At 38.5% G+C, this 15,230-nt stretch overlaps 1 protein-coding gene across 1 annotated transcript; it reads left to right on the top strand.

Moving 5' to 3' along the window:
* The first annotated feature begins 6,586 nt into the window (after positions 1-6,586).
* On the top strand, positions 6,587-9,639 carry helt (helt bHLH transcription factor). Its single transcript, XM_058996692.1, has 4 exons — positions 6,587-6,692; positions 7,382-7,486; positions 7,874-7,970; positions 9,110-9,639. The coding sequence occupies exons 1-4, from the start codon at positions 6,669-6,671 to the stop codon at positions 9,592-9,594; spliced, it is 711 nt and encodes a 236-aa protein (XP_058852675.1). The 5' UTR covers positions 6,587-6,668; the 3' UTR covers positions 9,595-9,639.
* The last annotated feature ends 5,591 nt before the right edge of the window (positions 9,640-15,230 follow it).

Raw genomic sequence — 15,230 nt, 5'->3', positions numbered from 1 at the left:
TGTTCATCTAAGTTTTGCATGTCATGGGGAAGAGCCACACATCCTCGGAAACAGGCTCAGCCATCATTGCACTTCATAAGGAAGGTTTTAGCAGTCGCTAAAGCACAGTATCTAGGTGCGGTAGGACAGCGCTGCGGCCCTAGATGCTACTGGCAGGAAAGAGACTCAGAGACAGGGAAGCTGCAGTTTTAGCGCTGTCACACACTTTTAATTAACAAAACAAAAAGAACACAAAGAAACAACGGCCCAAGGGCCAAAATAAAAGGTCCAAACAAAATAATAAACACTCGTAGGCTGGGCATTCACCTTCACTACAAAGTTTCAAAAGCACAGGTCAAACACTCATCCCAAACTTCTTCAAACAAAGGTTGATCCTCTCCCTTTATATATATATACAGTATGTGGCCATTCACCAATTATCACTCAATTACCTAATTAGGGAATGGTCACACATGTGATTGTTGGCAGGGATAGATTTAACCTCATTCCTGCCAACCTTATACCTATTTCGACTATTTACTTACCTCCCCCCGTGTGTGAAAGACCAGCCTCCTCCAACACTGTCCATCTTTCCCCCTTTGGATTGTTGTGGGTAGGTTGGCAGGCGGATTGGTCCCGACTCCGGGTACCCAGGTGACAGCGGGAGAGCAGGTTGGTGACTCGGCGGGTGCAGCAGCTGGCAAAGGTGCAAGAACCGGTGACCGTGGAGTGACGTCTGGGCGACTAGGGGGAGCGGGGCAGGAGACCAGGTGACCGACTGTGCCTGGTGAAGCAGAGAATTGGGAACCAGGTCCAGCGACTAGAGGTAAGGACACCAATGCCGGGTGTCCAGGAGCCCAGGTGGTCAAGGGCTCTGATCCCTAGGCACTGAGTCAGGACACAGGTGCCAATCGTAGTGGTGTCTGTGGTCTCCCTCGTCTCCTCCTTCGGCCGAGGTGGACCTGGGTCTTCTGTCAGGGGTGCCTGTTTAACCCCGTGGTTACCCCAGGGCTTTTTTAAGGGAGTGCCCGTGTAACCCCCTTTCTACCCCCTAAGCCTGTGTGACTTTTTCCAACTCAGGGCTTTTCTACAGAGGTTGGCCCCAATACTGGCAGTGGCACGGGACAATCCGGCAGTGGTGACGCACTAGGATTATCCAGAAATGTAAGACTTGTAAAACTAAAGCTGCACCCAGGTCTGGATGCCCAAAAGTCAGTACTGCTCACCAGGATCGCCACCTGTACCGGTCAAGTTTGAGAGATAGGATGGCCAGTAGTGTATACTTAATATGACAATGAAAAGGAGTGAAGGTGTCTGCATGCACCATGAGAAGGCATCTCTTGGAGAATGGTCTGGTGTCAGAGAGGCCTGCAAAGAAGCCCCTTCTGACCAAGAAAATCCCCTTCTGAGAAAGATTGCCTGAATGATAGCACATACAAAGACTGGACCAAAGATGACTGGGCCAAAAGTCATTTTCTAGTCCCCCTTTGGCTTTTCGGAAACCGAGGTGGGTAGACTTTGAAGGCGCAAAGGAGAAAGACACAAGACAGAGTGTACTATCCCAACGACTTTGTTACGTAGGTCTGTGTTGAACTGTGTATTGCAGTGCGCTCAGCAAATTGTGTGCAGGACTGTTGCACGATCCCGTAGCTGTGCTGACTGCACGCATGGGAATGATTCTGTCTGTAGCATGATGTTTCACTGTTCGGGACTATCCATGCAATAATGCACCAGCTATGACTCTCACCCAGCACAGAGTCAAGGGATTCAATGGATTCAGGGGATCGTTGGGCACACTGGGCAGGGAAGGATGCACGGACAGCCTCCTGATTGGACAGTACAATTCTCCCTGTATTACATTGTTGCAAATGCTGTAGGGTCGGGAGGGTTTTAAAAGCGCAGCCTGCGAGCTAGCTGGGGGTTGTTGGAGGTGGTCTGTTTGAAAATGACTATGTGTAGTCATTGTGAGTAATCTGCTGAATTACTGTAACCTGTTATACCCTGTTGTAACAATAAACAAGTTATTTGGAAGATTGTTCCTTCATCGTTAATTCATTACAATATACTGTATATTTATTATTTTAATTAGATGTGATCTAACAGGGGCAGTTTATTCATATTTCTACTTGGTTTTAATGTTTGTAAAGAGATAATTGATATCATCCATTGTCATAATATTTCTAACCTGTATATATCCTATTTATCATTATGTGTGTTGTATATCTATGATTGGGTGGCATTTACTCTCTTTTCATACTGTTACATTTAAAATGTTCTTAATTTGCCAAGGGATTGACTACAGTGAAAGTGGTAGGTGGTCTTTGTTTTTGTTTATGTTTTATTTGGGGGGTACATCTCCTGGCATTTCCCCTGTAACATCTTGCATATAATCAGAAATATAATCTTAAAAGGTATGAGTCAGTGATTTGAAATTTCTGTATATAAAATAAGTATGACCCATATGAAGTTACTTGGTGTAATAAATTCCTTCTTAACGAACATTTGATTTTTACTTAAAAAAAAGAGAATCCAAAATATATTAAATTATTTCAGGGGACATTCATTGTTACAGTGAGAGAGAAGTGCTCTGTAAAAAGATATTTTTTTTTCTTTCTGGAATTGTTTCTATGCTTTTACTATGGGGAATTTTTATAAGAGAAATTTAGATCTGTTTTTAAAGTCCTTGTCATGTCTTATAGCATCTGGCCACACGATGGCACTGCGCAGTAAAAACAGTCTGCAAACGCACACATTCCTAATGTTGCCAATAGAAAGGATTTGGATTAACCAGATATCTATATACAGTACATACAATACACTACTGACAGCAGTATGGGTACACGTGTGTGAGGCATTTTTTGTTCATTGGCAAAAATGGGCTTCCTGAATACAAGATGTTGGTGAAAGAGACTGTGCGCTTTTGTTATGTGTTTTTAACGCCTGCAAAACAATTGAGATCATATGTGGGGTGAGGTTATTACTGGAAGTGAATGGGAAGAGAGAACCAAGCACTGACATCACACTTCTGATATTGCAAAGGATAAATAGGCTTCACCAAGTGAAAATTAAATCTGGAAACCAAAATTATTAACAAAAGAAGAAGTAAATTTGGGGTAGAGGTAAATATTGTTTAACATTTTTGGGGGTATGTAAAGATGTCATTTTTTTTTCATTGAAAAGATTAGAATCTTTAACGGTAAAAACTCAATGTAATCGCTGGAGAGAAGTATGCAATGCTCCAATTCGAAGCTTTTTTCTTTTCCCTTTTTTTTAAACTAGTTGCGGTTCTGTTTATTTGCCACATGGGGGCGTAAATTGACCATTTACTTGTAGCATCCAATTTAACCCTCTGATTCAGGGGTGCCCAATCCTGATCCTGGAGGGCCGGTGTCCTCCTGACTTTTGTTCCAACTGTCCCCTAAATTACTTAATTGGACCAATCAATCACTTATTAGAAGCTTAATTGGTCCAATTAAGCAATTTAGTGTACAGTTGGAACAAAAACCAGGAGGGCATCGGCCCTCCAGGACCAGGATTGGGCACCCCTGCTCTAATTGATCTTAGGATTTTTGTCTTCAAAGTTACACTCTTGTGACTGTAGGAGAATGTAAATGTATGTATCTCACGACTTAATTGCTCATTAAATATGAATAACTTCATTACGAGTTTGGTGAGTGCTGCATGTGAGGACATTCTTGTCAGACAGGTCCTCAGTCCTTTATTGTCATTTACAATAAATAAAACATACGCAATTGGGTCTCAGAATTAGGAGAAAAAAAGAAAATGTACTTGCGCTGCATTTTTTCTTTTTTTCAGCTCTCCAATTGCTATATTTTTATTGAGATAATAACACGTGTTTCGTGTAACCTTGTAGGTTTATTGTGTCCAATTAGTAAATATTTTGTTTTTATGTTGAAAAAAAAAAATGTAATACTGTATTCATGAAACTGTTCTAGATGGTTGTTGAAGCCATAACTCACGAGTCAGAACTTTGTGAATACCCATACCGTAAAAAGTATCAAACCTTTTTCACTTCAAGACGACTAGAGATTTTGAGTGGCCTGTGGATGGGCGGTGTTAAAAAAAGAGATTGTTCCTTTGTTTGTTCTTTGCCCAACCATATGAAGACTTCTTTCATTTCGTTTTTTCAAGTTAAATAAATAAACATAATAATGAAGCTACCATAAAAACAATTCCAAGCTTTACAAATGTTATTAATGTAATAATTATTATTTGTTTGCTTCTCAGTAAAGTATATATACATTGATGTATTTATTTAATACGCATTGACCCCGATCACAATAAATATGGTTCTAATGCAAATTGAAAATGTATGTGTTAAATCATGCAGGGGACATCATTTATTCGTCCTATGTATCCATATGATGTATAATCATACCGTTACTGTACCGTTCTCAGTTTTCAGTAATATACTTGTAAATATATTTGAAAATGAACACTGAAGTGTTTATAAATGTACTGCTCAGTTCTTAGACTTGTAGTTGTCTAAATGTAAGGCTGCATTTAAAGATACTGGTACTTGCCAACAAAACACTGCTCGTTCATCCACAATATGCATCGCTATATATAGAGAGCGGGAAAACAAGATATTTTTTATTAAATAATTATTGATGATATTGTTTTAATTCACTTGATATAACTACACAACCTTCTTTGATCATTTTAAATGACAGAAATGAGCAGTGTGCCACTACCGTGTAACCAAACAAGTTACACATTATATAAAAGAAAGAAGCAACAACTAAATTCAGACATACGCAGACATAACAATAAAATAAAATACGGTAGCTGAAGTAGCTTATGCCATTTTTATAGCACAGGATAATTCAAACTACAATGAATTATGTTAACCATACGAAACATTTCTTTGAAGAATAGTTAATACAACAATAAGGGATAAAAGTCACACTTCCAAACTTTTAAAAATAAAAACAACTATAAAAGGCATTTGTTCAATATCAACGCGTGATTGTAATAAAACATGTGGAAAATGCAACAATTAAAGTAATAGGATGTAAGTCTTTTATCTAGTTTGTTGCGCCTTTCTTAAAGTGTAAAAAAAAAAAAAAACAACAACTCCTCCCTATTGCATTATATGTTCCGAGAGCCTGTATGGTACTTAAAACTTCCACGTCTACTTGTATTTATTTTCTTTAAAATCGTACACACGATTTCTTATTTTAAAACACAGCCGTTGTTTAAAGTTTTAAATGGTTCCCGTGAAAAAAGCAGACGAGCAACCCGTTTTGGCGCGTGAAACCTAGTTTATAACTGTGAGCCAGAGCGGGCACAATAAACCTGTTGTCAACCTTGCTGTGAAAATATGTTTGAAGAAAATAGGCAATTGTTGTATGAAATGTATTCAAGTATAAAATAATGGCCTTTGTTGTGAAAACTTGAGCAATGTGAGGGTACAAAAGTCCCCTGTGGCATTTACTTGCCCCCTTTGTGATGTTTGCGCTTTGGCGTCTCCACTTGGCGCATTACCCAGACCCCTTTAAACGCGATTGTTTCTTTCTTTCTAATGACATTTACCGGATCAAAACATGCTGTTAATTCGACCAGAAAGCTTTACCCTTCCTAACAATGCCAGAACAATTTCTCCCAAAGTTTGTTAAATTGACCAAAATTAGGCAAATGAATAGGGGTCTCCAGGCTACCATCTCGCAGGTGACAGTGAATAATGCACGTTAGGACCAGCTGCATTTTTCTTTATTTATCCCATTCTTTCTCAGAATTAATAAAAATGTGGGCCAATGAAACTATTCATTCATTTCAATAGACATTTTCTTATAGGATAATAGGCTACAAATTGAACCTCTCCAAAAAAGAATCCAGTGGTGGTAACCCTCGTGTGCCAAAGCCTGCTGGAGCCGCTGGCTTGGAGGAAGGCAAAGCTCGTGTGCCAGCCCCCAATCCCACACCTGCCGAGGTCGTTAACAAATAAAGAATGTAAACAAAAAGCTTGCCATCTCTCATAAAAGATGGACGTGTCACCAAGTCGTGTGAGAAACCCTGAGAACAAACGCGGGGACTCCATCTCCAAAAGATCTCCCTTGAACTTGGCGGAACAGCCTATTACAGGCTTACTTAATTACTTTAATGACTCTGGACAGGCCTTAAAACTCAGACAGGGCTTGGATAGAAGTTAAGATAGCTTGCTGGGATTTGTAAACAGGCGATCGTGTGAGAAACGCGAGGTGGAATAAAGAACGTTTTTTTGTTTAGCTTTGTTTTCTTGTGCGCACTGCGCGCTGAAGGATCAGGGCAGACTCAAAACTCAGTTCACATTTCCCGCCTGGGTTGTTACTATTCAAATAATATTCTAAAAGTAACCACGTGCCTTTTGAAGAGCCACGTGGATTAACAAAGCAGTTCTGCCCCCCCCCCCCCCCCCCCCCCGGATAGCCGATTGCAGATTTTTTTACTATTTCTTTATCTGATCCTAAGTGCACACATTTTCCCCAAAAGCCGCCCTCTCTAATCCTATGGAATAATTTAGGCTATGAATGCATTAGTCCCCCAAATGATCGCTTTATAAGGAGCAACGTTCAAGTAGAGCCCCCAGACCACCTTGTCCACTTAGGGTCGTACACACAGCTAACAGACGAACTGTCCACTAATAGAGAGATTTCTTCTTTTTTTCATTTATTGACTCTTATCAAACGATGTCCAAGACGAAGGAGCGCAAGGTAAAGGAACCCTTTATGCACTGTATTGAGAATGTGGATATTCTTTGAAAATAGCTTCTGTGTAGATTTGTGCAATATATATATATATATATATATATATATATATATATATATATATATATATATATATATATATATAGCTATTATGTAACTTACAATTGGTACAATTAGTTTATGACATAATATAAAATATTGAAAATATAAGGAATGCCACAACGTAAACGAACTCAGGACAAGATAATGAATTTTAAACACTCTGTTAGGGATCTACAGATTTGATGTTGTCCTCAGACACTTCACTCACATTTTCAAATAAAAATAATTTGATTTGTGTATGCTGCGTATAATAAATGGATAGCCTATACTATTCCAGATGCATGGAGCCACTGTTGTATGGGGGATGGGTTTCCATCATGAAGTGCATAGTGCGTTTTTGCAGGCAATGTTACCCCTTTCACAAGGAATTCAAGTTATAGTTATAGTTTTATTTAAATACGAAATCACGAATCAGCCGAGTAGAATAAATATATGTATATCGATTGAGAACTTTAATAACCCGCACTTTTCAATATCCCATAACAACCAGTGATTTTACATTTTACCTCACCCAATCTGTGTACCATAACAACTATTAACTCTGTATTTATTTTCGATAATATCGAAAATGCTTTCATTACATTTTCCAACAGAAGACTCCAGTTTCACACAAGGTGATTGAGAAGAGAAGGAGAGACCGCATTAACCGGTGCCTTAATGAACTTAGCAAAACCGTACCAATGGCGCTTGCAAAGCAGGTAAATATGAGGAACCCTAGGCTACTGGTTTGTGTGCAATAGTCATATATTCAGAGAATATGTGTTGCAGTACTTAGAGACTGCGTGTTATATTCTTATTTGATGTGGTAAAATGTAAAACCAGATTTTAAGAACTAAGCGTATATGTCATGTAACAATTTTAAACGGGTTTAATGTTTATTTTAATTGTTTGAGAAGCAATACTAAAATAAAATTTAAAATGTCATACAGGATGCTGTTATATGTTTAAAACCCGTTGCATTACACTTCATTCTTATTTATACTGAGGTGTGTGTTACATTCACAGTGGTCGCCGGCATTTGTTCTCATTTCAATTCAGATTTCCCCTCGTATCTTTTGTAATAATATATAATGGTTTAATTGCAGAGCTCTGGTAAGTTGGAGAAAGCAGAGATCCTGGAGATGACAGTGCAGTATCTAAGAGCCCTTCATTCTGCTGACTTTCCCAGGGGAAGAGAGAAAGGTATGTACGAATGCAACTTGTAAAGAGGCTTGTCTTGAGTTCGGGTTTACCCAGTGGAAGTGGGTTGTCGAGGATTTGTGGCACACTCTACAACCCGGTTTCTCAGAGACGTCGGATTCAGTGGCCAAGAGTTGCGTCGCACAGTGAAGAACTTATCTGAAGCAGCAGAGAGGAGCAGCAACTGGCTGTGGTTGAGACGGAAAGATTCTGGCTGGGGATCTCAAGCACAATTGAAAGAAAGAAACGCTGATGTACAGGTAAGTAAGCTGGGCTGAGTTGAGTGGGGGACGGAGGGGGGTGATGCTGGGACGCCAGAATCATCGTCGAGCCCTCTTGAGGTGTCGTGGGCTAGTCGACGAAACACTGAGGATGGAAGGTGCCCACTTGAAAACCCCAGAGATGTACCCTACTTAGCTCAATCCAGACGGTTGTCATGCTGATGCGCTGGGGAGGCCGCACTGTGGTTGATCCCCGGAGCCAGCATCGCAGCCGTTGTGTGTGCTGATGCGCCAGGGAGGCAAAATAAGCTGATCCCTGGAGCCAGCATTACACTTCAGCCATTAACACCAGACAGAAGGATATCTACATCATCATATGGAAGGAAACGTAAATGGATGGAGACACATATGGATCACATTAGTTTACTGTAAAGCTACGTCTTAGTTGGTGCTTATCTTGGCTAGAGCCGAGTTCAAATCAGCATGAAGTTTTAACATCTACTCTCGTGTAATGGAAATCATTATCCTTCATCGTTTGATAATACTAGATATCTTTTATTTTTTGTGCATTAAGTTACGGTCTGTTGTTACAATAAGATAACTAATAGAAATATGTATGCTATTAAATATTCAAGCCAGACAGATACCAGTGATTACCTTACTGTGTCTATGTGTCAAAAGGGCGGCATGTGGAAAGAGAGCGGTACTTTTCCTCTTCAGTATGTGACTACTTTTATTATCATTTCTGTTGTTACATCGAATTACCTTTTTGGACACATTCATAGACAAACACTATTTGGTTGTGGGTTGGAAAACCAATGTATTAATGTAGTCTATTATGATAACATGTAAATCATTCTAAGAGTTTAGTTAATTTCAATTTACTAATCCCCCCCCCCCCCTTTTTTTTTTTTATCTCAGGAGAGTTGTTGGCAGAGTTTGCGAACTATTTTCACTACGGCTACCACGAATGTATGAAGAACCTAGTTCACTACCTGACCACAGTTGAGAGGATGGAGACAAAAGACACCAAGTACGCCAGGATCCTGACTTTCCTCCAGTCAAAGTCCCGTTTTGTCACGGAACCGGTGTTTGGCCCACTAGGCGCCTTCCCCGACCCGTCAGAGTTCTTGTGCCAGCTTCACTCCACAACGGACTTCCAAAGTCACAACCCGAGTGACTCTGTTTTTCAGCAAGGACCCGGACACTTTTCATGGCACGGTTCTGCACGGACCCCAGCCATCCCTTATTTGCCAAATTCAGCTGTGCCAGTGACAACGCCTGTACAGCAACTCGGCAGCTATTTGTCACCAGTGCAAGGACTTGACCACCACTATATCAACTTCATCGGACAATCCCATGCAAACGCGTTCAGCCAGCACAGTGCACAACATGCTGCTTTGTAAATAGAAACTGGTCTAATATAAATATAGCTACTTAAGTTATCTGTTACACGAAATACCCATGTATAACGTTTTAATAAAATATAGAAATTAAATTTACTTTTTGTGTTCATGTTTTTCGCTTTTTTTCTGTTGCTTTGACGTCTTAAGTATCATACTTTCAATTTGTTCTAAAACTACCATGCAGCAAATAGTGTGGACAAGGGGTTCTATTCAGTAATAACTTTAGAATAAGAACGTCATTAACAGCCAAAGACTTTGGAATAACACGAAGAAATTGTGATTCCAGTAGGATCTGATTGGAGATTGGCGCAGTAATGACTTTGTTCAATTCTGGTCATGTGTTTCTGTAGGGGCAGCCTGTAGATTGCCAATATGTTTTAGTTGTTCACCATATGGTGTTCTCAAATTATTTAGCTGATACACATACACCTTTAAATTCAAATACTATAGTGGTTTGAAGTGAATTGGGTTAAATACTTTAATTTGCTTTATTCTTGTTATTTTATCTTTGATGAATGGATGTATTAGAAAACACATATACTCAGATTATTTTGTCAGGTTTCCATTGCAGTAACGAAATTAAGTATGCATTACCAACATCGATATTTAATTCTTCACCTGTAGTCTACCTACTTGTAGCTTTCCTCTAAACCGTGCCAAACTGCATGGTCAGCGAGCATAATTTTAATTAAAAAGGGCAGTGGTCCACACTGTAAATCAAGTGTTTAGGGGGAAAAAAAAACATAAAACCTATACGACAGATTCTGAACACATTTTAGTGTTTATATTCTTTACTCGTTAATTGTAAATGTCAATATGTCTAAAACAATAAACACGAAATGTGTATGATCTCTTCCATAAGATCTATGTTTTACAGCGCATTGGAATACTGCAAAAACGAACATACGATTCAAACTCACCTCGCGACACACATTTTAGTATTTACATGCTTCACCCTGCAATGTTTATTATGGTAACAATTGTGTGTTTTATACATCCAAATAGGGCTACAAAGCAGTTAAAATAAAAACTAAAATGTGTTTATAATATAATAAATCTTGTACATTTGGTGTCACAGTGCAATGCTGAGGCAAACTCCCAAATTAAATAGTCCTGTGATTGATTCGCACAAAAGCATAGTTCGTGATAACTGAATAGCTAACATTAGGTTTGGTTCTTGTTGCGCAAATGTTGCTTGTTTGCCATCATTCAGCCATGGTAGGCAGATACACCGTCGCCAGTTCATTTCCGGAGGTTTCTGGTTAAAAGTGATTTGGACGATTTTTGTAAAGCTAACAAGAACATGATCCTACGTAAACAAATGCATTAAACCATGGATTTATTTACAATGTGTTGCATTCAAATTACTAGGGTTCATGGGCATTATTTTTACGCATTCGTGGATCGATCATAAAATAATAAAATCATATATTTCTCACCTGTCTGTCCTCTTGAAAATGTTTATGTCATCCAGCAATTAAACACTGTAAAATCTGCATTATAATTATTTTTGCTTTAGAATGTTTCAGATGTAGCCTAAGCCGACGTTGCCTTATTGTTTATACCAATTGTCATATACCAATGTGTTTTAATGGATTTGTAAAGACACTACGAATGTTCTTAAATAGTAACTGGACTGTAAACGAATCGATTTATTTGAACTATTTTCTATTGTTTATTATTAATGTAATTGTAATATGATTTTATGGTTTACCGATCTTAATATTTTTCCATGTGGCCAGTGTGACGATGGGTGTCTACCTTTGATCCAGGCAATGTGTGTGAGTAATAATTTTTTTTTTTTTACTATGTTCAAATAATAATAATAGTGTAGATGATGATGATATTATTATTATTATTATTATTATTATTATTATTATTATTATTATTATTATTATTATTATTATTAGTAGTAGTAGTAGTAGTAGTAGTAGTAGGAGGAGGAGGAGGAGGAGGAGGAGGAGGAGGAGGAGGAGGAGGAGGAGTTTTTATAAATCAGATGTTTTAACCATTAATTTAGTTGCACAGTAACCAGTACAATTTGGAATTAGATTGATTTGTTGTTTTTATCGTTGTCTAATGTGGTCATTTCAATTTTAGAATTAGTTTGAGTAATTTGAGGAAGTGCACAGCGTCTTATGTCCACCAACTACATTTAAATAGAATGCGCCACTACCAATATTTAAATAGAATGCAAATAACAAATACGGTTAGTAAACACTTTCACTTAGAGGAACATTAAGAGTTAATCCCATGTGTAAAGGCATAAAGGGGGGTTGACACATTACTGATCGAGGTCACCCGACAGCTGACCCTCAATTTGTAAACCTTAACAACTTTAATAAAAAAGAGGGATAAGGCCTTGTTTAATGTAACAGTCAAACGTTATTATAATTCATAACGTGTTGAATTAAAATGTTTAGGCCAACTTAATTTCAAAGAATCAACTGTAGGTGCTACGTGTGTCGCAAATGGGTGTCTCTTTCAGGGTTGTATGCTTCTTCTGGTACAGGGAGTAAAAATGCATGAAATATTTAATGTCCCGTTAAAAATGTTAAGTCCATATGAAAATATGTCATTTTCAAAACGAATTAGAATTTTAAATATAAAAAAATGTCAGTAATGTTTATTATGTAGGATTACACAGACTAGTGTGGAGTAGTTTTACCTATTACATTATATACATCTCAAATCATGTGTCTTTCAATGTCTAACTCAAAAGGTTTGGCAAGCTCAGCAATTTCCATATATTTAGGCAAATTAGACAAACCATTCTTTATTGTAACTGGGATTAAAGTTTTAAATTCAAAGGTTCACCATTGTTTAAACTTAGGGCATTTACATCGAATTTTGAAAACTTTTAGTGATCCATGACAGTCATCAATTTTGTAGGTAGCTTTCTCCCTTTTAACTGTATTAGATAAACCCTTTGTTGAATCTACAATTGGACTAAAGATAAGAAAGTCTTTTGCCACCCCACCCCCATTTAAAATCTCTACCCAAATTCCCAATTTGCCAACTTTGGCCAAAAGTCGAAGTTGCAGATAGCTTGACTTTCCAAAAGATTAAAAATGTCTTTTCAAACCAGGAGGGAATTGATTCAATCCAGCTTGTGACTTAAATGTGTGTTCCTTCTCCCACAATGCATTAATTCATTTTTCCCTGATTCCCCTCACTCTTTCTTTAAGTAAGCTGTATAGCATTAGTTTCCAAGAGAGACCCAACAAAAACAGAAAAACTCATAGTGGTTTTTGCTGGAGGTGCCCCTTTGTAATGGCCCTGAATGGGGACAATCTCTGGTTCCATGGACTTCATCCTTGAGTGGGCAGGAATAAAAATAATCACCCCCATGAAATCAAAGGTTCTCTGTAGAAGGAAGGAACAAAGCCGATTGCTGGTGCTCCGGGTCCCAATTGCTGTCCTCGCCGGGATAAGGAGCCCTCAGCCGGGGCTGCCTGCACTCGAGGCTTCCTTAATACAGAGCTCACTTGTGCTCCCAAGCGTTATTGAGCAAACAGATCAACGTGTTCCAGCCACACACACAAATTGCTTGGAAAATCCAAAACTATAGTAATTGTAAAGGGGACATGCAGATGTCAGCTGCAAAACATGGACGCATTAATCTGATCCATAGACATAACCTTTTTTTTTAAGACAAAAAGATGCAAGCATATGCAGATAGGAAAGGGGTAAGACACAGAAAGCAGCACGTTGATAGCTTAATATGTTTGTAAATACAATTTTTGAAGCATAACTTAGTATCAATCAGCACAGAAAATTACCCAGATAAATACATATTTTCCAAAGCAATCCTTTGACCACTTGTGGTTCAGTGCAAACTGAACATGTAGGCTATTTTAAAAACAGGAATTTGTTTACTGAATTTATTTATTTATTTTTGTGTAGTCTGATGATGCACACCCTTTTCTTTCGAGCACAATATCATGATGTCATACATATTTATTCCTAAATATCCCAGCTCTGATGTCGATGAAAATGTCTTTTCAATGACAATGAAGAGGCAGCGCTGATATTATCTGTCCATGTGCTTCCCTCTTCTGTCTATTTGTGGAGTTACGATAGTTCCGTTTTGCTGAAAGACAAGGCATGGTTTTAAAATAATTGAAAACACATTTTCCTTCTTATCTCTAGATATACAACAATTAGAGGCATACTTGAAACATCCAAAGACTCTGGTCAAAGGTTTGGGCTTTTACATGTGATTGTCTCTACATTACAAAATCCCACTAAGAAAGCCATTTTATAAAAGTGTGTTTTTAGTCTTGACTTGAAAACTGTAATGGTCCCAGCTTCCATGACAAACAAGGCAAAATATTTCATAATTTCAGAGCTCTACAAGAAAAAGCCCTACCTCCCGTGTTGCTTTTGTTGACCCTAGGAATAACCAGCAGCCCCGCATCCTGTGATCTCAGGTTGCGGTTTGGAAGATATGTGGTCAATAACTCCTGCAAATAACTAGGTGCTAATCCATTCAGGGCCTTGTAAGTTAACAGCAAAATCTAAAAATCAATTGTATACTGCACAGGGAGCCAGTGTAAAGATGCCAAAACCAGGGTAATATGTTAACTTTTCCTGGTTTTAGTCAGAATTCTAGTGGCGGTATTCTGAACAAGCTGCAAGCGGGATACTACATGTTTTGGGACACCAGAAAAAAGTGCACACAATAATCAATTCTAGATGAAACAAAGGCATGCATTAGTCTCTTGGCATCAGATACAGAAATAATTGGTCTAAGTTTGGCTATATTTCTCAAATAGTAAAGAGATACTTCAGTAACTTCCCTAATATAAGTCTCAAATGATAGATCAGGATCAAAGATGACCCCCAAACTCTTAATTTCTAGTTTAAGTTTTGATGAGAGACTGCAAGGGTCTAGCTCATGTAATCCCACATTTCCTTTTAGTTGGTTCTGTGAGCCCACTAGCATAACCTCTGTTTTATCTGAATTCAACATTAGAAAATTCCATGACATCCAATGCTTGATGTAAGGCAAGTAGCTAATAACACCCAGGCAGAAGAAATTCCTGGCTTCAGAGACAAATATAGCTGGATAGCATCAGCATAGCAATGGAAGTTCACTCCGTGTCTGTGGATAATGTCACCTAACGGTAGCTTATATAACGAAAACAACAAGGGACCTAGAATAGAGTCCTGTGGAACACCACTGACAACTTTTGATAATGCTAATTTTACCTCCCCAATATAGACGAACTGAAACCTATCAGAAAGATTTGAACCAGGATAGGACGGGCTAGGAGGGGTGTGGGGGTGTGTGGGGGGGGGGGCATGGGCAAGGGCCTCAGTCATTTTTCATGGCCGGCTACGGCCCTGGGGATTTATTTGCTGAGAAACCGTGATTGTGAACTATGTGTTTGCTGGGTGCGATATAGAGTAACATATTTGTATACTGACACAATTTTTTCTGTACCGTATATTGCTTTCAGAAACTATTTACTTGGAGTTGGATTCTGGCCAAATCCGCTCGCTGTGTTGCAGTGAATCTGAACGTGCTCCATACCTCCTTCTTGATTGTGGTAACTGGTTTTATTCCTTTGTATTTTTTGTTCTCGTTATTTTACATTAGTATTTTTATATCTCTTATTAAAGGTGTTTTT

The sequence above is a fragment of the Acipenser ruthenus genome, chromosome 1, assembly GCF_902713425.1.
Source record: "Acipenser ruthenus chromosome 1, fAciRut3.2 maternal haplotype, whole genome shotgun sequence".
Lineage (NCBI taxonomy): Eukaryota > Metazoa > Chordata > Actinopteri > Acipenseriformes > Acipenseridae > Acipenser > Acipenser ruthenus.
The sequence above is the reverse complement of the archived record's forward strand: the minus strand, read 5'-3'. Positions and strand labels throughout refer to the sequence as shown.